The sequence below is a fragment of the Melanaphis sacchari genome, unplaced genomic scaffold, assembly GCF_002803265.2.
Source record: "Melanaphis sacchari strain LSU unplaced genomic scaffold, SCAv2.0 Contig0_pilon_pilon, whole genome shotgun sequence".
Classification (NCBI taxonomy): domain Eukaryota; kingdom Metazoa; phylum Arthropoda; class Insecta; order Hemiptera; family Aphididae; genus Melanaphis; species Melanaphis sacchari.
Window position 1 is genome coordinate 21,250,397 of NW_020270366.1, and position 25,531 is coordinate 21,275,927.

Sequence of the window (25,531 nt, forward strand, 5' to 3'; positions counted from 1 at the left end):
AATTTGAAAGATAAATCAATCTTTAAATAATACCATCAGTGTATTTCTGTGTGAAATTTTTCGTAAAAAAATACATACCAAACATTGTTACGGTCTCCTTAAAAATGTATCTAAAATATTTGAACCATAACACATTATAATATCTATTATTCAATATCTTACTATGTAATTAATAAATTAAATTTATATATTAAAAAATAAAAACTAAAATTTATCAAATTGTATTACTATATTATTTTTACAACTTTTTTTATTAATTTATTGTTTATTAGTTTGTAATTATAAGAGCATTTTAACTACTGAGAACTACTGCGTTTTAAGTAAATTCAGCATGTTTGATATTATAGTAAACTACACAATATCAATTTTATATTATGATTAATTGTACATTTTTTTTAAAGAATAAAAATTCAATTTTATTTAGTGCGCATAATTTAATTTATTGATCGACAAATGCCAATCTTATTAGCATGAAAACTATGTCTTAATTAAAAAAATATATATAATTAATAACTATTATAATTAATTATACAGCTAGCAATACTATTTAATATTATAATAAAATTAAATACATATTCAAAGACAACTCATTTTGTCATTGATTTTTTCTCTTTACAAAATAATTGAAAATTAATCGATCACGTTTTTGTATAGCAGTTAGCACTACTGTTTTTTTTTTTTTTTATAGAATAAAAAAACTATAGTTATACATACCTATGAAATCTACTACAAAAAAATCGGTTACCTATATGTTTATTTGCTAATTATTGTAAGTGCATGCATATCAATTTTTTTTTTACAGATTTTAATGTGATATGGTAATAACAAATATATAATAGCAATTTTGCTGGCATATTAAAGCTAACCGATTTTGAAACGTAAGTGAACTAAATTTTCTTTTTTTACAAGTCTAATTATCAAATTATTATTATTTATTAGTTAATAATACTTATCAACACATCAAGAAATGTACTTTTAATAATTTTAATAATGTTACGATTTAATTTTTGACAGTGTAAAATATTTTTCAGAGATGAAAATAACTTTTAAATCAATATTATAATGTACTCGTAACGCAAAAAAAAAAAATGTATTCATTGTTGCAATGTTATGTTGTTGAACTTTATATTGTTTAATCAGGTGATTTATAAAAAAATAAAAACTAAAATTCTATACGGTTACATATATTTTACCAAATAAAATATATAGTTAAGTATATATTATTAATAAATATAGTTTTACAATGATTTCAAAATAAAAATAAATACAAGTACATCATTACAGTTTATAATTATTATTGGTGGAAAGTTATTTTTCTTACATTTTTAGTTTTAAAAATTTATAACTCCATAAAAACTTTACACTTTGATGTTATTTTTTACCAACAATAATATACTAGGATTTTTATTTTGTAATATTATTGAGTATTGACGACTCTAATTTAAGATTAAATCTGGTATTTGTAAAAAAAAAAAAACGTGACTGGAATTGACTATGCCCTTTAATCTACTGTGGTCAATAAAAACTGTACATAACTTTCGTTTTAAAGAAAAATCACACGAAAAACGAAAAGGTAATGCCATAGATCGTGCACGAGTAACTTTTACATGCAAATACGATTGGTTATGTCGTGATTTCAATGCATAATATTTTTTTCATTTTCAACTGATACTTTTAACTACTCTGAAAGTGAATTCAAATAAATATCTAAAAATTAATTATTTAAGTAAAGGTAGATACCTACTTAGTAGATTAAAATTACTTTTTACTTTAATTTATATTAATTATGGTTTTCTGGAAAATTAATAAAAATAATAAAACATTTTTTAGTTTAAAATTCTATTATTTAAATAGATATTATTAAATAAAAATGAATATTTTTTTTTTTTTGTTATTTTATTTTAATTTGATATAACTCTAAAATCTCAATACATGCATAAAATTATTGATTTTGTTTATAAGTATTGAGTGGCTAAATTAATACAATTAATTCAAGGATTAACTAATACCTCATCATTAGTTAACAATTAACATTAAATTATTTTTATTAGAAAGCGAATTCATAAAAATTCAACTAACGAAAATAGTTTTTGTTTTAAAATTAAATTTTCAGTAATTGAAATCGCCCTAACCAACTATAACCAGGAATTACGAATTAAACCGTGTCTGCACTATGTTACAATGAACGCAGGCTACACATTGATGACAAATTAAAATAGAAAATCATGAAATAAATTTTCAGTATGACTGACAAAGACCCTCGAAATGTATTCTTTGTTTAGCCTTTGGACTTTTTTGTTTTTTTACACCGTTACCAATTTATGTGTTATCACTGACTACCATATTGAAAAATACTTATTTCATTTTTGTTTATAAAGGCGAATTCTCGCACGTATTGTCCATCACGATTCTAATATATTTATTATTAAATACAATGCGGCTGCTTAACTTGTTTTTAATTCATGATATACGTTGCCCATTAGAAGTTGAAAAGCGGTCAGGACCTACATTTTTACCCACAAATATAGAAAGATCACGTATTGTTTGTGTAATATTGGTTCGTCTCCCAAGCACCGTTAATTTGGCACAAAATGGCCCAATGTAAATAAATATGGTTATGTATTATTATTTTTTATCTTAAGCTGTAGTTTCATGTATATTATACTACTGGAAAATTGTTAATACAACTTAATGTTTTTAAACATTACTATATCAGCCTCATCATGCGGTCTAACATAAAAGGACTATTGCATAATAGTAATTGTTTTACATTTTATAATTTTGGTTTGTTGACTAATTGTACACTTTATATTACTTAAACAGTTATATAAGTATACTAAGTACTTACATAGATACCTACACAAAAATAAAATAGTTAAATGTATTGAAGCAAAAATCACTCTCTACTAACATATTTTAAATAATAACTTCTACATAGATTTTATACAAAATATATTGATATTCTTAACAATAGTTGTAGGTATAATACTATAATAGTTAATAATTTCATCATAATTTAAATGGCATTATTTTTTGTATAATATATTTAAGATGTTATTCTTTATTTTATCCATTTATATTAGGTTAATTATTATTATTACATGTTACATAGTAATACAAGAAAATATGTAAAACTGTACCTAAAAATTCTTCATCTTTATTGTTATTTGATTTATTTTCAATACCAATGAAAATTTTATAATCATGCATTGTATGCATTGACTTAATGACTTATCCAACATCCTACTTATTAATTCGTAATCTAAGTTTAATCTACTTGTCTTCATTTGAATTTTAATTACCTACACATTAAATTAATTCCAATTTTATTTTCTAAAAATAAATCACTATATTTGTGTTGTAAACTATAGTAGATATCTATATCCACCATGGTATCAAAAGTATTTTAAATGTATTGTATGATTTAATAAACTATAAGGGTAATATAGTGAAGTATAATCTTTAAAACTTAGTTCATCGATGCGTTACACACACTCTTTAAAATTGTTTGTTTATGTTTACTCTATCATAGCTCATATTCTGCCGCATTAAAAGAAATACTGTAATCTAGGTAATAATAAGTAGACTACAACCTCTATCAACACAACATTCCTATAAAACTTTGAAGACCACTTTGATTACTGTTTTAAAATTACATTAATACATAAATAATTATTAATTTTACATTTGAATAAATTAATTTTTTTTAAGATAAAGAATCATTATAAATTAATAATTATTATATGGAATAAAATAATTTTTTTTTTTTGTTTATAGTATATTTACTATTAAATAAAACAATTATTTAAATTTATCTTGTGTAAATATAAAACATTAGTTACTTATACGCATTTCTACTACACAATAGCATATATTGAGGTTAAGAGACCACGCTTATCCGACATAGGTAAATTCATTATCCATGTACTATTTAAATGGTCAATTATAGTACGAATCTTACGGATTTATAACGCTCAGATGACTTCTAAAAAAAAAAGACATTGTTTACCTACCCATATATTTTGAATATTATGTTCAATATATATGTATTATTAAAACTACATATTTTTCTGTTATTCAATTATATTTAATAATAGGAAGGTAGTTAGGCACATCTTCATAATATACTGAATCGAATTTAAAGAAAAATTCATAAAATAAATAAAGTACCATTATTATTAAAAATAATAATGCAAACATAATGGTCTATTACCCTTACCTAACTGTTTGTAAAAGCAAAGACATAGTTTACATACATTAACTATATTTATTATTTTATTTAGCTAGTTTATAAATAACACATTGTACAATAATTATTATATTTGAAAACCAATTAAAATATGAAATACTATATAACTATTATCATTGGTTATAAATAGTTTAACCAACGCTATAATATAATCTTATATACGGCGTTATATAGCTATATTTTAGTACAGTATACTAAAATGTATTACATTTTTGTTTTACATAGGTAATTGCTAATGTAATATTTATTATAATTTTATATATTGTAGATCTATTTATTTTTTTTATCACCCGTTTTACTTTTAAGAATAAATACTACGATATTTTAAATTTTAATTGTAACAATTAACTAAATTGCAAGGGTTTACCTAACATAAAAAATTTAGTTAAATATTTTTTAATTGTGTGAGAATTTTAAAAACAACTGACGTCAAAAAAAAAGAGTTAACATTTTTATCGTAAAGTTCAAACTTTCTCAATTAAAACAGTTATAATCTCCTATTTGTCAAACAATAAAATGTTAATTATCCCTAAATGGCCTTGCCCATTATTGTAATACGTGAATTTGATATTTTCATTTGATAATAAAAATAAGTCCCTACACTTATAAGGACTGTTGGAGTTTTAAGGTGGAGAAAAAACAAACGACTATTGAATTTTGAATGATTGCTGCCTTGATAATGATTTGGTAAACTCATTGATTACTCATGCCAATTGACAATTATCATGCAACGATGGGTGCTGATTGTCAGATCTAAACGTGCGGTGGAATGAAACGAGACGCAGGCGAGAAGGTGTAGTTTACCGTTGTAATAGCGGTATTATGACTATTATAATATGGGAAGACGTAGAAGTATGTCCGAAAAAATTGGGCCACGTATTAGCGTGTACATAACACGCAAAGTACCATAATAATAACATGTGTTTAAATTCATCACGGTGACAAAAGGATTGTCTCGTGAGTGTGTGACATAAAATTAATGTCGTGTTTGATCGAGAAAATATGTTATATGTGTCATCAAATATCAATAAGATAATAAGTGCACGCGCCTTTGTCGATGTTCTCATTGTGCCTCATTTTCGATTTCAATATGCCAGTATTGTATGTAGATTCAAATATCTTAGCCACTGTTTTTAACACACATACTTTTCTACTCGACTGTGATTATTTTAATTTATCGTTCAACGTGGCAAGATTATAGTGACTTTGTAAGTCAAATAAACAGGTTCTTTATTTATGTGTGTTTGTGTGTGTGTGTGTGTGTGTGCATGTTCCATGTATATCTTATAGTGTTATACCATTGAGTACATGTATTGGTTTGTCCCACGATAGAATATTGCAGTTATAATGTTATAATGGTGTCGGCCCCACAAATCGAAGGGGTCACAGTAATGAATACGTCACCCACTTTGGAAGTTATAATCGGGTCATATTCAATAGCTTTTCACTTCTTACATTAGATGAAAATAAAAAGTAAGCACCTAACTAAAAATGTGTTAACTTTTTCAATGTTTTCATAGGTAAATCTATATGATTTTCGTATTTATATTTTCAGTAAGTAGGTACGTATGAAATACAATATATTATGATACAGCATATTCAAATTCAGAATTTTTACACTTTTTTTAATTTATATGAAATTACTATAAAATATATAGTAGGTATAGTAAGGTGATTTATACAATAAATTGGTTACTATAATATTATATTTTTCTTTAAAATCTACCATTCAATTTTTAAACTTTTAATTTTAATTTTATTTAAATAAGAGGTACCTACGAATAAAATTAATTAAAAAATATAAAAGATTTACCATTTATCTATATATAAATAAATTGTAGGTATAACTTTTGTAACGACATTATATGGATGTGTAATTCTTTAAATATCTTTAAACTTAAGAATTATCTTAAAACAATTTTACTTTCAAACTTACATTATACCTAAGGTGCGTTCATTTTTAGAAAATATGTTAATCAAAATATAAATAATTTCCTAGGGTAAATAAACTATCAATATTAAATCTCTATTTCAAGAGCTTGTTTAAAATAGTTACGCTAAATAGGTATGCTGCTTAAGGCTTACAGATTATTTTTACAAGGAAATATTTTTTTAATCGGTATTTTGCTGTTGTGGATAACATATACCTACTACAATTTTTTACGGTATTAAAATCTGTCGAAGTATCAGCAGTATACTATTGTTATAAAATACATTCCATATTTTTTTACTCATGAAAATATACTTTTTCACGGAGCATTAAATTTATGAGCATAATTTCCCACTTTGTATGATTCTAACCGACGACAATCATAATATTTTTTTTTATGATCTTGGCCAACGGTATATACTAATTTTTCTAAAGAATCATCGTGTTTTTTGTCAACATAAACTGGATGATATACATACATCATCCCATCATTCGCTTGCTAAATTTATCTATATTGTATTATAATATATACATAGAGTTTACAATATAAACGTTACACACTATATTAAGTTACATTATAAAAGTTATAAGCGTATCAATTTGTAATAAAATATACTGTATATATTACCGACATTTATATTATTTTTAAAAAATGTTACAGTATTCAAAAATAATTAAATCTTATTTTGATCTTGCTTATTGCTTATAAACGCGAGAGAAAGTTCAAAACACAACAAAAGATTAATACAATGTTTGCTAAAAATGTATAATGAAAAAATATTATTTGTAAAAAAATAGTTCTTCTATAATAATCAATTGTTACTACCTACATGGAAAATTAATAATAATAAGGAAAGTAATCGTTGAATATAGAATAAGTTCGAAGACTTTCTAGTCGTATAAATAGTTTAAAAATATAAAATGTCCCTATCTTTTACAAAGCCGAATTCAATTTTTAATCGATTAAAAATGAATCAAAAATTCGAAATATATGAAAAATAGTTCTAGATCATAAACATCATTGACATTTTTAATTGATATGGTTATTTAGCTATATTTTATGTATATATGTATCTATATTCTATATATTTATCAAAATTAATAAAAGAAGATAAAACTTACCGCAAAATGGTATTCCTTCAGGTAGCCATTCGCCAGTAGATTCACATACTCTCCTTGCTGGTCCTAAGAGTTCAAATCCTCTTTCGCAAGTATACGTAGCTATTGTACCAATGCTTAAGGTATCATTCGAAAACGATACAGTTGAGTGTGCTGGTGCACCAGGAAATTTACATCGAGTTTCAGTTGAAATTGCCCAACATCCTACTAACCCTGTAAAACCAGATTAAAATTTAAAAAAAATCATATGCAATATGATACTATATAATATGTTTATATTAAATAATTTGCTTTTAAATGTTTTTTAAATGATGTTCAAAAAAATTCATGCTGGGGTATACCAAACCCTAAATTTACTGACATATATAATTCATACTTATTTGATGAGTAATACGTAAAATGCTATTACTATTACACATTTACACTAAAATATATTCTTCACAATTTACATGCATAATATTTAATAATAATAAATTGTATAAATACTTAACTATATGTTTTATACATACTACTATACATTAATATGACCAAATAAAATACGTATTTGAGTATCTATACATATACCTTAGTCATGTAGATAAAATTGAAAATAATATTATTATAGATAAAAAAATAAAGAATTTTAAAATGTTTCTTTAATTTTATTTAAATTATATAATACATTTTACAATCATATTATGATTCTGTTTAATACTTTATTCTACATACATTACATATTAGTCAAGGGAAATTTCCCTTAAATAATTTCATAGTTAAATCAAGAACTTAATAATCTAAAATTTATAGTTTAATAATTAAGACTTTACATTTTTTAAATATTTTTTGTTACGCCATAGTGATTATATCAATTATATTATCTATTTGTTAAATATAAATTAAATACTATGTAATTGAAATACAATACGTAACAATACTCCTTCTTGATGACAAAAAAACAACAATTTTTTTGTTTTTCTAAACAACACGTAAAGCATATTACATAGGTCATAAAGTAAATAGTGATAGAACATAATGTGTTTTATGGAGCAAATACAGAGGACTTACGGAAGAAAAACGATCTGGGCTAATCATAAGCGAAACAAACAACCGTGTCAAATGACCGAGTGGCTCTTGGTTATGTTGTAATCATCCTCCAATTTTCAAAATTATCGCACTAACATTTCTTTGAATTTCCTAGTGTATAACCTGAATTTAAATCTATGGTGAATGGTGATTATCATAATAATCAATATCTATTTAAGCGTTTCCCTTTATTGTTTTTCGTGTTTCTTTCAAATATTTATAACTATTGGATTGACAGTTTCAATCTTGAACATTTATAAAATAAATGAAAAAAATTATTTTTTGCAATAAACTATAGATATTATAATATTAATATATTTTTTTTTTTTTTGTAGCTTTTAATCTTAAATTTTACATTACAATTACTTTCATAATTTATTTCAATTTTTGATTCTATGAAAACAATCGTTATCCATCACATATTATAATGTAAATATTGAAATAAACATTTTTTAATTAATTAAATATAAAATAATTAATTCAGATGTAAATATGAAGTAATAAGAAAAATTTCAAATTATAAAAAAATTGGAATGTGAAAGCATAAACTAATTATTCTTGTTTTTATCGTTCCAAACAAGTAAGTACAATAAGTATAAGTAAATAACATAGGATGTTTGGTAATTTTATACATATTTTTTATAGTCAAATAGTTTCTCCCCGAAATGAAAAAAAAAAACCTTAATATCTTTACCTTCCTATAATAATTAAGATCTTTTGAAAAAAAGTAATACGATATTAAATTATTAATTCTTTCATCAGGAATTTTATTTATAAACTGTATAAACTATAAAATAATAAAAACAGTTATTACAAAAAATGAAATGGTTGAACGTATTTTAAAATTATAAGTTTATATGCATTAATATATAAAAATCAAATGCAAATTTTATTACTTGTTGCAAAATATGAGTACCTAAATTATATATTCATGTACTTATTTAATTTTTAAGAGTCAGACTCAATTCAATTTTATTGGCATAACTATATTAATAGTGGTGATTTTGTTTTGGAGTATACTATAATATTTTGCCTATAAACTAATTTTAGTACTTATGCTGGTTACTTACCGAAATTTTAAAAATTAAAAATATATATATTTTTATATTTTTTATCTAAATTATTATTACATACCACTATCTTATGCATCATAAATAAAACAGTAATAAGTAATAACTATACTTAACTAAAGATATTAACATTAATAAAATATTAAAAACTATACAAGTCTACGTTTACCTATATAAACTAATCTAATATAAAACCACAACGTCTGTATTCTGTAAGGAAATAAAATAAACGAGTAGGTTAATCATTGGTAAATATGTTAGTAAATATTAATAAGCATATAATATGCTCTAATGACATTTTTGTTGATATTAGAAAAGTAATTTTTACATTCTTTTAAAAATAAGAGAAAATTGTGTTTAATTTTAATTCTTAAACTTAAGTACAATAGCAGGTACTTCTACCTAATGAATAAAAGACTTCTTCATAATTTATTTCACTTTATCGTCTTTAATATTGAAATTTGTAAATTATTGATAATCTCTTGGTTTTTAAGTCTTAACACTCTTAACCGATTTGTTACTACGTATATTACACGTAATTATGAATGGTATAAAATTTGCATACTTATATTTGAATTATTTACCTAACTATAATTAATATACTTAAAAAATAACACTCATTTTGGTTGATAATATTCTAATTATTAATAAAATATTTTGTAAGAATTTAGTAATAATAGTACAAAATTAGAAAGAATAAAATTTATATAACTGACTCTGATATGGTAATAAAACTTCGATGATTATAAAATTTCGTTGAGTAAATATAACTTGATTTAGTTTGTAGGTAAGCAAAAGTTGCTAAAGAAAACGCTTAAAAAATCAAAAATACTTTAAAGTATTTAGGATAATTTTGATTTTTATAGGATCTTAGGCATCTAGTTCGTAGTATTTTTACGCATCAAATCTTAATTTATTGAAAAACAATTCTGTGGTAGTTATTTTATTTTAGTATCCTTCTTTTTCTTTATTTCTTCACAAGTTACACTAAGTTTTACGTGATTGAATTCTAAGTTACGTAAATAATAGAAAAATAGTGAAATATAACAAATTTTCGTACAAATAATATGTTTTAAATTGTACTGATATATTCTATTTTTTTTTTGTAACTTATAATATAGGAATATAATGTAGTTTATAGTATAGTAATATGTAAGTTCCTTGTATAAAAATATAAAAGCATTTTTTTATTAAAATTATATATTATGTACGTAGGTAAGTAGGTATAAGTAAGAAATAGAATACATAGCATCCCATATTTTAAATCAAATTTTTTTTTTTTTATAGTTCCTGGATGGATTAGACTGGTCACTGGACTAAATTTATTTTTTTGTAAATTTTAAAGTGATCAGTTCAATAGACATAATATGCGGTAATTAGTAGTACAAAAATGTGAATTTTTATCTTAAGTACAGACTCAACAACTAGTCTATAGCGTCTAAACGCAATAACACTGCGTGAAGGTAGAGCCGTACTGTTTCACTTTTCGCTATATCTAGACGTTGCAGTAAACTCGTACATAATACATATACCTTATTTTTTACAAATTCATTAATATGATAAAACTATGAGGTAATGATATGAAAAATGTACCCATATAAAATGTAAAATTCGTAAGTGAAGCTATAATATTTTTCATAATTTCTTAGACGTTAAATATTTTAACTGAGTCTAATAAATTGTATTTTAAATAAATACGAAATACGATTTACAACAATGTTGAAGAAATTGTTTTAATTTTTAATGCATATATTTTCATATTTTGATAAAAAAAAAAAAAAAATCATACCTCGTGTAGACTTCAGTCTAGAGGTTTTAATTTATAGGGGTTACTTCAACACGTTTAGGTATAACTTGGGCCAATATTAATAGTTATAAATAAGTATTTGCTTTTCTAGAAGAAAAAAATAGTAAGGAGGGGGATCAATAAGATATTTTTTTAACTTTGGGGAAAAAAATGGTAAATTTTTTTTGATGTGACTTTAAAATGTTTCGATAAGATTTACATTTGTTATTTTTTAAAGGTACTTATATGATCATGATATATTCAATTTCTAAGAAAATGTATTAGGAAATCGACAATATTCAATTTAATATCTAATTAATAATTGTGTGTACCTATTTTGTTAATTACAATAATATAAATAAATTATTTATAGAACTGCAGTATATTACAGGTTGTATACATTGTCACAAATAAATATTTATCAGCGGAGTTGCAAGCCTACTTTATGCGGACTAATCAAAATATAATATTTCATAAATAAGTTGGCAGAAAGAAATAAAAAAACCGCAATTTTACCAAGTATAAATATGTCAGTAGATTAAATTATAACCAAATATATTATAATCAAATTTCCTCCGATCGGCCAAGTATACGACTTAATGGTGAAGAAGTATCCTCATCTTGGCACTCCCGCGGATACCGGTAGTTACGGTACTGGTTGCATGAGTATGTAATAATATAATATGTATACAAATATGTAAATTACACTAACCTGTAATCGTCAAGACGACGACGTGAAGAAAAGATCGCCGCATCTTGCAGCAAAGAGAAGAGGAGCACCCCTGCAGAATAAATTGCGTAAATTGCACACTTCAGTGTAGTTATGATATTATCAGCAGGGATAAAATCAAGATGATCGATGAAATTAATAATAATTAATATTAAATAATATTACAACGATAAATACGACGCGTAAAAAAAACAGACGGCGGACAAGCAACGGGACACCACAGCACTAACCGTATCAGCGTGACACTTGCGACTGGAGAAAATTGAAAAATACGAAAGTTACCCGGCGGTTAATCTAACCAAACCGGTCATCGGCGTCGTCGTTACCGCCACTAGCCATCGAGAGGGCAGAGCATCAGCAGCAGCAGGTGAGATTCATCTGCCCATCAACCGCAGGGAAAGGGGAAAACTCCTCGACGGCGGAATTTGTATGGTGTCGCGCTCTGTCCACTGTATTCGGCGTTATCACGGTAGTGCACGGCCAGTGCTGCTGGCCTTACGGTCGTCAGTCCGTTCGATTGGTCACAATGTATTTGGTCGCGCGCGATGGACTGATCTAGTTTATCCATCATGGCCGTCACGTCCCTACGCTTGTGTGCCGATCGCGTTCTCCGTTAACAACGATTAGGGTATAAAAATAAAAATAAAATATAAAAATAACAACATCAACGTTTATACAATAATCATAAAATTAAAACGACAAATTACGACATTGGCCTTAAGACGGAGTGCGTACTGTTCCGATTGCCTCGTTTATTTGTCCGTTGATTATGCGCTCTTCGCGATTGTTCGACCGCTGTGCGTCGCGCGTACGTTAAGCCGTGCAGTTTTTTGTGCTTGTCCATGGGATCAGGCTCTGAGAATCATGAAGCCGTACGACAAATCAAACGTAAGTAGAAAACAAACGTCTCACAGTTCTTCTTCGATCGGCGATATAACGTCTAATGATTTTCCAGTGATTTTCCCGCCCGATTGCGCTGCGCAATCACATGGTCTCACGCAACACGACGATTGATATGTCCCCTTGTATGATTTTTTAAAAAAATTTTTTTTTTGATATTCCAGTCTTTTATGAGGAGGGTCACGAAACGCGTGTCCGCATACATACCCGGAATGACGTGGATGAATACGTTAATCAGCGATGCGCAAACCGATGACGGCCCTACGTCAGTGACCGAAAACGACGATCAACCTCCAGTAAAGAAACTGTGCACATCCAATAATTCATTTACAAACACCAAATACCTACCTACTAGTTCAACTGACAACCACAGGGGTTCAAGTAAATTATAATCTATAGTATTAGTTTTATGATATCTACTTTTTCTTAACTCTTGTACTTTCGTCTGTGTAGATGTGAATGTCCTTTTACCAGAAATATCTGCCATTACTTGTATACCAAGTACAAGTAAACAAAGTCCAAAATTTACAAGCCACTCAAGTTCTTCCTTACAAAGCCATGATATTGGTAATAGAAGTAAGTGTTATTGTTGAACATTATTCTTTAAAGTAGATACCTAAAAAGTATTTGTAAGTAGATAATTTTTGAAAATGTGAAAACCGATATATTATTTGTGTGTTTTCTTTTTAATATTCTCAATTTAATAATAAAATATTGGAGTGTGTATTTAAGGTTTATTAAATTTAACTTCTTGTTTGCTACTTTAAGACATACCCGTATTTAAATTTTTTTTTAATTTTATTTAATTATTTAATAAAATCCATTTAAATAATAGGTGATTGAATATAATTAAAATTTTCAACATTTTTTAACATATTTTAGTTTGCATTTAGTGAAGTATTTACAATTATCTCTTGAGTGAATAAATGTTGAATTACTACCTAAAAGAAAAAAAAACTAGTAACCTAATTAAGCGGTTGCACATTAAAGAGCCCATTTAATGCCAGTTTAGTTAATTGTAATTAAATTGTTTGGTAATAAACAATGGAATAATCGTTAAAATATAAACTTTAATTTATATCTTACAATTATTCCTTTGTATAGTCTAAAAACAAATGTGTGAAATCATAAGATTTTGTTTTTTTATAATTAATAGTTATAAAATGAATTAAATACTTTTTCATTATGGTTATAACTTATAAACCTATTTTAATAACAGAAGATTTGATTGCTACATTTCTATTTCTTTAGATAATGTCTTTTAATTGATTATGATATTGAACATAAACTAAAATTATAATGTTGCTAGAACTGTACACAGTTTTTGTATGATCAATACTTATTTGATGTGTATATAATTCATTCTTAACATGTGCATTTTTCATTTTTTCTTTTATCTTATTTTTAATGAGACTTGTCCTTTTTTAATTCATGATGTATTGCTATGAATCTTAAATATCTGATTAGTTGCTTATGTATTATTGTTATTTTTTTCTAACAGTATCTAATGTGCAAGGTTTTTGAACACTTGTTGCTTCATAATACATAATATGCATTTACTGGTTTCTTTAGATAACAATTAAAAAAGTTAAGAGTATAATTTTAGTTGTTTTGATAAAATATGAAACATAGGTTATTTAGCTAATAATAATAGAACCCATTTAGGTGTTTTGTTATACTAAACTCATAAAATAAACTATATTTTGTTTTTGAAATAGATGGGTTATAAAATGAATAACCTCTTTTATTAATTATTGAATTAGCAGTCTATAACACATTACTTGTTATTTTTAGGGATGTATTTGTGAGGATGCTTAAGGAAATCCCTGATTCATTCACAATTTTAGTTTTTGTAATTTATATATTCAAAGACCAAGTATTCATTATACAATATCATCATTTTAAAATTGCAAATATTTGGTATTTATTTTTTAATTTTGAGAGATATTGACCATTTGCACTACTACTAGTATAATTAATGTAATTTGGTATGCTTGCTAATATTTTATCTAACACAAACAACAATTAATAAGAAAAGATCTGACTGCATATTATTATCGTTAAGACAAAATATTTATAGTGCATTTACATTATACTATTTATTTATTTTTTTTTTTTTATAAAAAGTATTAAATTACAAATAAATGTATATTTTTTATACCAATATGTTTCTATACTCATTTAAACCCTTCCAATATATTTACATTTACTAACATAGATAAGTTTAAATGTATAAACTTATAATGTACTATTGGTTTTGTTTTTATTATTTCCATACTATAAGAGTTTTTATTTTTTATAAAATAACCTTCTAGGGTTTGTTGGTGTATAATATTATATTGCTAAAATTATTGTGTTATTTTAAATAAAGGTGCTCTTAAAAGGAAATCTGATGTGGTAGATTCGACAAATATTAACAGACCAAGTTCAAAAACAGCTTTCAATTTTGCTTCATCAACACCTACAGTAATTACATCAAATAAGCAACCAGTTACAATTAGTAAGTATTATAGTTTTTATTTCTTTTAAATATAGAATTACACTTTTTACCTAAATTATGCTATGTTTATTAAATATAAATATGATTAGTTATTATATATTCAATTTTATTTAGTTAAAAGTAAATTAAATTTAAAATATTGAATGGTTCTTTTCTAGCTAATAAGTATTATGTGGAAATAATTGCTAGTATTTTAGTTAGCTCAAGATGATTTTTTTAACAGCAATTTCACGTTAAATAAAATGTATATTTTAATTTATTTTTATGAAGCATGAAATAAGTAGATGATACAAAGTAATAATTTTGAGTTATTGGTTAGAATGAAAAAAAATTTTACAAGTTACATTTTAATACAATTTATGATTTTTACGTGTTTAAAATTAAGACAAATTAAATTTATTTTTATAGGTTTAAAGAGATCATTAAATTTAGATAAATCATGTACTAGTAATGAATTTTTAACACCAACTTCATCAAAATTGATAAGACCAAGTAAGTTTTCCTATTTTTGATAGATTTTTGTTCAAATAAAACTTTAGTAAAAGTTATTAATTCAACTGATGTTAATTTGCTTTCTATTTATTTTAGCTACATCACATGTTTCCTCCTTAAATTATCACATATTTTAAAATATATAAATACTGTAAACTGTAAACTTCTGATTATTGTATTTTATTTTTGTTATGATACATTAATTTACAAAATTTAAGTTTTATTAAAGTATTGGATGTTTTCATTAACTATTTTTATTATTATTATTATTATTTGTAATGTATTTTTTTTACTAGAAAACTATGTTTTATGTTGTATAACAAATAATAGAATGTAATATTTTATGATACTTTTCTGTTATGAAGTTTCTATAAGTTAATATTTGAAATTAAAATATCAATTAAGACTGATTCATTTCATTTTATTATTGCTGAAACGCTTAGCTATTTCAGCCAATCATTAATTTTTGAAATAAGAATTTCATTGATATTTAAATGTACTAGAAGTAATTTTTTGCTTATTATAAAGTTTTAATTATTATGTTATTATTAAATTTTAGGGGAGAATGAATCGCTTCAACAATCTTCACTAAAATTTCATGAAACATCAACAAATCACATACCTTCAGCTTCATTTAGATGGGATACATTTGTTAATTATGGAGAAGTGAGTTCTCTATTTTTTAGTTATCAATTTCTGTTTTTAGGAATTGAGTATTTATTTTAATTCAATTATGTATGTTATTTTCAGTTGTCAGAGCGTCAAAAATTATTTGCCCAAAAGTCACCTTTAAATTGTTCTCAAGTTATGTATGGGGGCAACTCTGCACGTTCAAGTTTATCCAAAATTTTAGGTAATACTCCACCAATTCATAGAAAAGCAGTGATACCAATATCTTCTACAAATAATAGTGAAATTAGAACAACCTCATCTATTCTCCTGGAACATATTTCTACTAAGGTTAGTCAAATAAATATTAATTTAGGAATGCATAGAAATGTACTGAGTCATTGCATTATTAACACATTCACCTCCACGTATATATTCCTAATCTAATGCGATACGCTACATAACTGTGATAGCATTATATATGCAATGATCCATAATTGACACTGGCTGGCGTCGATCGCAAATTGTCATATATCCTAACATTTATTTTCAAATTAAGATATATTTTTAAATTGTGTACAATATATAGATAATTATATAATATGTTATTAAATATTTCAATAATAATAATTAATAAATATTTATTATTTCATAAGATAATGCTTTTTTTGGTTTCTTACCAAACGTGTAATATTTTTATTTAATAATATTAATATAAAATCATTATTCATATAATTTCCTGGTAGTATTCTTTGAGGCAATATTCAAGATAATTTTGGTTGTTTTTGCAGTTTATACAGTAATTTATCGTATCCTTATAAATGGTTTTTTGTGACAAATTTGCCTTTTATCTTTTTTTTTTTTTTTTTTTTTTTTTTATCATCAAATTCTTCGTCAGATGATATTCATTTATCGTTTTTATAATGTTGAGTAGCTCAGGATCTGATAATATATGTGTTTTTATAGTTTAGCAACCAACTGCAACATATTGTTAATTAATAGGTTCTGAATGGTCAATATAAACATTATATTAGTATCTCTAGAGCCCAGTTATTTACAAGCATACCTAACTATACATACTACTGACGATCACAGATCATTGGTGAACGTGATGTTAAATATAAATTTAAGTGGACCTTGTCTTCATGTGCTGTCTTCATCTTACTAATGCATATTGATAACATTAAAAAAGTATTTGATATACTTTTTTTATAATATTAGTATGAATTGACCAAATCATTAAAATTATTGATAGAATGTTATCTTAAACACAAAGTTTCATTACTGGTATTGCACAATTTTTTTCAATTTATTTTTTATTAATTAAACATAATTTTGTGTTCGTTATTAAAATATTTTCATTCATTGTACAAATTCTAAATTAAAAACAACGACACTATTTTTAGGGCATTTAAAAAAGTAATTTTTAAGCATGTTACCAGCATTTTAAATTATAATATCAAAAAAGCATTTTTAAAGTAGCTTAGATTAAATTTTTTCCTTTAAATTTAATAATTTTGTCAATTCTTTAAAAATTAATGGAGTATAATGAATTTTTCTGAATATTAAATTTTTCCCGTTTTGTGTTAGTGTTATAGAAAACAATATTGTCTAGGTTTTTATGGTATTTTAATTTAGTTGTCTAAAGTTCTTAAGTTAAAAAATTAATGTATTCTTACAAATTATTATTAAATATAAATAATTATTTAATATACCATGTATGTTAAGTGATGACTATTAGTTACAATCAATTACTTAAAGCTTTTTTTATTAATGAAGATTTTATTTCCATATACTTTTTATTTTCAAAAGTTGACAGTATTTATATATATTTGACAAAAAATTTTAATGATTATTTCTTTATGTTCTTATAAATGCAATTTCTGAAAATGAATGCATGCATGGACTTAATCATCAGATTTAATACTCTTAAAATATTTAAAATTTTTATACTGTTAGTAATTTAATTTTAACTTTTATATTAAGATTCTAAAATTTTTTTTTCTAATAGTATAAAAAATATCAAACCTGGTTTAGTCATTTTATTCAATATATGTAAACGTATGGCTATAATTTATTTTAACTTAAAATAAGTACTAGTTAAGTTTGTTCTTATTTATTTTAGAACAAAGAAATTGAAGAAAATAAATTTATTATTCAACCTAAAGTGCATCAAAGGCATAAAGCAGTTCAAAAAAATGTACCTATTAAAGTGGAGTCTACTGTCAAAGTGGTTGAAACAACACCTGAAAAAGCTGATTGCAAATCTAATGAAATCTCGTAAGTTCACTTTACTGAAACAATAGATTTCTTATTATTTTATGCTTATTCTTATTGCCATGTATTTATTAAAATAAATTGAAAATTGTCTTCTGTATAAAACATTAAAAATTAAATATAAACCAACAAAAAAATGTCATGTATGATGTAGTCAGATGACTTTATAGACGTAACACTACACAAGCATAGTAGGCAGTCATTTTGTGTACCTTTTTATGAAAATGGTATATTATTTTTCTATATTCACAGTAAATATTTCCCATACAGGTGATTTACAAGTTATAACTAGAGCACGGATTTTTATATATTATAAAGTATTAAAATATGTCATATAATATGCAGTAAAAAATCATAAAAACATGCAACAAATATGCAAGAATTTTTTTTATTTATATACAATTTACAAATTAAAGAATTTATAATAATTAATTACTTAAGTATACCATGTATATAAACAATTTTTAATTTGATATGTAATACATTTTAAATTTTGTAAAATTATTCAAAAGTAGATAAATAAAATTTCACCATTAAATGATTCGTGAAGATAACTGATAAAAATCCAAAAAAGTGAAAAGAAAAAAATACGATTGCATGGAAATTCCCTCTTTATTTATAATCAATTTAATGGATAGATATGATTATATTTGAAATAAGTTGTATTTATAAAAATAATTTTGTTTTATTTTGGTCAAAGTTTAGGTATAATTAGTTACACAGAGTTAACACTTAAATATTTGAGTTGACAAGCTAATAACAGACAAATTTTTTCCTATTTCTTACTTATGTGTAAATTGGAACTAGTCTATTAAAGTCTAATAAACTGAGGTGGCTACTATTTTTTAATTCTTAAAATTTATAATATAATATTTGTCTTCTAACAGTAACTGATAAATAAAAAAAGTTTTTTTGATTAATAAATACATTTTAACTAAGATGATCTTATTTTCATAGATCAAATTATTCTAACCGAGTTGATTCAAATGCAACGAGAAAACTACGAGTAAATCTTTCAAAAAAGGGTCGTGTTCCGAAGTCTGATGTACTGGAAATGCCCACTGAAGTCAATTTGCCCAAGATTACTCTACCAATGACATCATTGCCAAATATCAATTTATCAAGTTCTATTGATGAGGATAATGAATTCACATTCAATCAACCATTAACAATAGAACAGTTTACTTCACAATTTGCTGAGAAAACTTGTAGAAAAAAACAGAAAATGTCTATGAAGAAAGCACAAAATACTAATGTAGAGGTAAATTGTAAAGAATCTAGTACTGAAATTCCTAGATCAAATTTTGATATTTCTAATGATGATACCTTTGTAAAAGAATCTACAAAAGTTTCCATCGCCAATAATGATGTTTCTAATGAAAATTTAAATAAAAATGATAAGGTCTCAGACCTTGATAGGTTTGTTGATGATAATTCTAAAAAAACTTTAGAAAATGCATTGCCGTGTTCTGACTCTAAATTAGAATTTACTAAGTCGGGGAATATGGATTCTGGCAGTTTACCGAATAAATTAGAAACTAATAATGAAAATCAATTAGTACCAGAAAAGTCATTAACTAAACTAAATAAGTGGTCTTGTGATACTTGTTGGGTTTCAAATGATGCTGATATATTAAAGTGTATTGCTTGTCAAACTCCCAAGTGTGAAAAAACACAAACACCAGTATTAAAAGTTGTTAAATCAAGTACATGGACTTGTGAAACTTGTTGGGTTCCCAATAAAAATGAAATAGAAGTATGTGTCGCATGTCAAACACAAAAGCCTGGTACTACAAAGAAAACTGTGGTACAAAGTAATACTTGGACTTGTGATGGTTGTTGGGTAAAAAATAAAAGTGATTGTACCACTTGTATTTCATGTGGAACAGCAAAGCCTGGGTCTGCTCCAGAAAATAAACCTTTGCCTTCAACTCAATTTAAATTTGGATTAAACAACAATACTTTTGAAAATTCTGGTGCCAGTCAGTTTAAATTTGGATTTGATAATAGTAAAAATACTCAACCATCTAACCAGTTTAAATTCGGAAGTTCTGCACTGTTTACAGGTTCTGATAATGCTAAATCAGATACTTCTGCTAATGAATTTAAATTTGGTGTAGTTAATGATAAAACTGATGCACCCCTTAATACATTTAAATTTGGTACTGATAGTATATCAAGTTTGCCAGCAAAGAAATTAAATGAGGAATCAAATATCAGTACTAGTGATAATTCTGAAACACAGTTTAAATTTGGTTTTGAAATTAAACCAAATCAACCTGACAGTCAGTTTAAGTTTGGGTTAAATGCCACAACTAATAAACCAAATGAACAATTTAAATTTGGTTCAGATAAGTTAGAGATTGAAAAATCTGTTCATCAAAATCCTGTTGTTGATAGTAATATAGTTAAACAGTCTACAAATGAATTTAAATCATTGGTAAATAATAAAAATGAAGAATTAGAAAAACCATTAGAATTACAAAATCAAGGTAATAAACGTAAAGTTAATGATATAAATGAAAATTCCAGTCCTAAAGTATCTTTTGGTTCTGTTGCAACTAATATCAACAACTCAAATTCATTAATTAATGTTGGACATAAAAATGAAGATTTATCTAAGGAGAAATTTGTATGGGATAATAAAGCAAAACAAATTGAAAATAAACCAATAATGAATTTTGGTTCAGTTCAGCCTGTTCAATCTACTACTGAAAATACAAATCAGTTGGTAAATGGTCATTCACATCCTAATGAAACATTGAATGAAGATCAAAAGCCAGGTTTGATTAAGACTTCTCAGTTATTTAGTTTTGGTTCTTTAGCAAAACAAGATCAAAATGTGTCCGTTGACCAAAAAAGTCCTAAGATGTTTACATTTGGATCAGTCACCAATGATAACAAATCATTCGCTTCACCAATAATGGGTAGTAGTAGTTTTCCTAGCACTGCTCCAGTTTTTGGTGCAAGTAATTCTATTTTTGGAAGTGGAACCACTACATCGACTCCAGCTACATTGGGTTCATCTATACTAACACCTCAATTTTCATTTGGTTCATTAGCTCCTCAGGTTCCCAACAGTTTTTTTTCTAAGTCTTCTAATGACAATGATAAAAAACCATTAGCTCCAACTTCTAATTCATTCAATTCAACGAATCTTGGATTTTCATTTGGTGCACAATCTTCACCTGTATTTAGTATTCCCAATGCTGGAGGACCTTTAAAAATATCTACAACGGTTAGTCCACATTGTTATTTATTATACGTTTATAATAACATTAAAATACAATTAATTAATAATTTTAGGATGAAGATCAGACTAAATGTACATCAAATAGTATATTTAATCAACCAAGCACGAAACAACCTGTGAAATTAGATCCTAATGCACCAATATCAATTAATTTTACTGGTGGAGCTACTACTCAATTTACGTAAGAATTAAACATTTTGTTTTATTATTTTTAAAAGTATTTGAACTATAAAAGTTTCTGTTTTTAGTGCCAAACCAGAAACAACTGAGCCACCTACTAAAAGAAAAATTTTAAAACCTGTTAGAAGGATTCGGTAAAATATGGACATACTGCTTGTATATTTTGTAAGTTACATTGTTTTTATTGTGTAACAAAAATTAAATATAATATTATAATTGTTCAATGTTTGAACTGATTCTTGTCATTATATTTGTATTATAATATTCTGTGGTTAACAATAGTTAATTAAAAAACAGGTTGAGGTCAATATTTTGTAGACAAACAGTTATTATTTGGATATTAAAAAGTTACATTTGACAACATATTTTGATGGCGCACAGTATTTTGAGATATGTTAATAACATATTAATAAATTAGTTTTTAATCCTAACTTGAATTATCTGGATCAAACTATATATACTAACTACATTAAACTGTCAAATGTTTTTTTTTTTAATTTTATTTTGGTAAAAAAAAAAAAAAAATAAGAAAACCTTAACTATTGTCTATATGTTTTAATTTTTGATATTTTGAATTGTGTAACTTATTTAAAAACAATTTTTTAATTAAATAAATGTATGCATTTTTCTTAGATTTGGTTCCAACAGTTGAAATTTTACTTATGTTTATAGATAAAACTTAAAAATTATAACAAAAAAATAAAATAAAAATATATTACCGCCTACAATACAATTACAAATATACTAATGTTTTATGCCTTATGCCGTAATAATAATAACTGTTTTTTATTTATTATGTGTGTTTGTTGTATTTGGCCATTTTAATTTAGTCATTTATAATTATTCTTTAAATAAAACTTAAAAATTGTTAATAATAAAAATTATATCAATAATTAATTAAACATTTAAAATATTAGTATTTTCTTCTTACTGTGCGCCACCTTTTCACCTCAATGATTATATTCAAAACGTTTATAACATATATATTTTATTTTCGTTAATTTAATACATTGATACATATTAACACATTTTATTGTTAAATATTTGCTTTATGTTAAAAACCTGGAACTTAAAAATGATATTAATATGTATTAAATGGATGTACAACTATATTGTCCTAGTGAGTTTAATTAATTTAATTATCATTTATTGGCTACTATGTGCCATTCTATTGTTATAATACAAGACAAATATAAGTGTTATTATTTGTGGTATACAGAACACAACATTTTTTTATTAAATGTTGAATATTATATATGTTAAATAATGTTTTTTCTTTTAGTGGTTATATTTGTTTTTAAGTGTATTATTCTAAGTCTGACCCAAGGAATTTCTATTGGCAACAGAAGTATGGTTATGCTGTATGAATTATATTCAAATGATCCCTTATTTTTATTTCATAAAATAATTCCTAAATATACAGATATTATATTTTATTTTTGTATAGTAAAATGTAAAAAATAACTATTACGTTACTAGTTAAAAGTTAGCCAAAATGGCTTGGATGTCTGTGATATTCTTGTGGGTCAGGCTATGTTCGATGATAATTATCGAAAACTATAGCAGGCTCACTCCTTTGAAATAAATGTATTTTTAATTTTAAAACTAAATATACATTTAATATGCTATAAAAAAAAAAAAAAAATGAAATGATGTTTTTAAATTGTTTTTAAATTTCAGACTGTTTATTTCCATTTAATTAGTTGTGCATCAGTAAGTAGTTATTATTATATTGTTGTCCTTTTTTTTTTTTTTTTGATATATATACATTTGTTGTAAAGTGTTGCTGATTAATATTTTGTAAACCGATAAGTGGAAATAAACTAATTTGACTGTGATGTAAGGATATAATTTATTTTTGTCCAAGTGAGTAATTTTAGGAGTAAGGCTGCTAATTCGAGCTTCATGTAGCCTATTTTTCTTTATAAAATGTACAGTCTTTTAATTAACATAAGTGTACTTTAAGTCTTTATAAATTTAATTTTATAATAGTTAACATTACATTTCTTAAAAAATTGTAATTTAGGTACAATACATAATAAAATTATATGTTTTGTTTATTTTTTAAAAATCATTCATTTATTTACTTTAAGATCTTACAACTGTATATTCAAATTTTATTTTATTTCAAAGCTGTTTATTTAAGAAACATTCTAAAAATGAATACGCAGATTGGGTATGTTTGAAATATTTTAAAAATTAACAATTAAACTATGATATTTTAGAGTATTCTAAATAATTCATACTGGGGAGTTTTTTTATATAAAATAAAATACTAATGAATTGTTTTTAATTTTATTCATGGTTACTAGATGCCACCAAAGATTCTAATGTTTGCAGGTAAATTCTATTTAATGCTAATTCAGAAGACATCAGACTAATCATTTTTTTCTATGAATAAATGAATTTAAATGTTGTCTTTTAATTGAGAAGAAATTTAGACTTTCTGTTATTTAGAATAATGATTTTTATTAAAAATATATTTATTTACATCTAATATTCTATTTTAGTAAGTACATGAAATTGCATCAAAAAATATTTGATAAGATAATAAAAATAATTAAATTTAAATATAGAAACTTATTTTCAATTGCATCGAAAGTCATATTTATGTTTTTTGGATATAAATTTAATTTTCTGATGTTTAATGTCATACACATTTTATACATAGGTGTTTAAATATATTATTGAAAATATATAATCACTTATAATAAATTGTATGTTCCATACTGTGTAATAATCGAAAATTTTACTAATTTTATAAAAGTATTATATTTTATTTTTGAACTAACAAAATTAATTTATATTTAAAAAAAAAAAAAAAGTTCTTTATCTTTATTCATTAAAGTGACAGCATTCTCATACTCTATTATCATTATACACACATTAGTAAAAAAAATTTGATTAACCAACCTTTTTTTTTCACATTTATTTTTATTTATACAATCTGTATATAATATATTTACAATAAGCACAATAGATGGAATGATATATTATAATAGGGGTCATGGTTGGCTTGAGTGAAGAAGCTATTCAGTAATAGCACCCAAAATTAGCCAACCTACCTAATTTGATTAAAAAAATTTGTTAATATTAATTTACTCTAAATGTGTTTACTGCTTATTACAATTATTCTTTTTTATCATCAATACTGGTAAAACAAATTTTATAGATAGATTTAAATAAGTAAAAATACAGTAAACTTCTTGATGGACAATAATGACCATCATTATGCATAAAATAAATGTACACAGTTGAGTGTTTACTTAACATGAAATATCTAGCAATTTATAATTATTTTCCATGTAGTCTACAATTATTATATTTTATTAATTATATTATGTCATTCCTAAATACCCGGTGGAAAATGAGGA

At 24.6% G+C, this 25,531-nt stretch overlaps 2 protein-coding genes across 3 annotated transcripts in view; one reads left to right on the forward strand and one right to left on the reverse strand.

The window, feature by feature from the left end:
• Positions 1–12,307, reverse strand: part of LOC112597685 (sushi, von Willebrand factor type A, EGF and pentraxin domain-containing protein 1) — a 29,409-nt gene extending 17,102 nt beyond the window's left edge. Inside the window, exons 1-2 of the mRNA XM_025343851.1 lie at positions 11,929–12,307; positions 7,302–7,511 (exon numbers count right to left, since the gene is read on the reverse strand). Of these exons, the coding sequence (XP_025199636.1) occupies positions 7,302–7,511; positions 11,929–11,971 (253 nt within the window). The 5' untranslated portion in view covers positions 11,972–12,307. The remainder of the gene's footprint in view (positions 1–7,301; positions 7,512–11,928) is intronic.
• Positions 12,308–12,502: 195 nt separating this feature from the next.
• LOC112600253 (nuclear pore complex protein Nup153-like) lies at positions 12,503–23,951 on the forward strand. 2 transcript variants are annotated; one of them, XM_025347540.1, is made up of 12 exons: positions 12,503–12,834; positions 13,011–13,227; positions 13,300–13,422; positions 15,218–15,346; positions 15,755–15,838; positions 16,398–16,504; positions 16,589–16,798; positions 18,573–18,727; positions 19,682–21,962; positions 22,031–22,158; positions 22,226–22,322; positions 23,838–23,951. In XM_025347540.1, exons 1-11 carry the CDS (start codon positions 12,811–12,813, stop codon positions 22,293–22,295), a joined length of 3,528 nt encoding a protein of 1,175 aa, XP_025203325.1. In that variant the 5' UTR covers positions 12,503–12,810; the 3' UTR covers positions 22,296–22,322; positions 23,838–23,951. The 2 variants fall into 2 exon arrangements, with proteins under 2 accessions (XP_025203325.1, XP_025203258.1); XM_025347473.1 differs by lacking the exon at positions 23,838–23,951 and having other exon boundaries at positions 22,226–22,381.
• Positions 23,952–25,531: the final 1,580 nt, after the last annotated feature.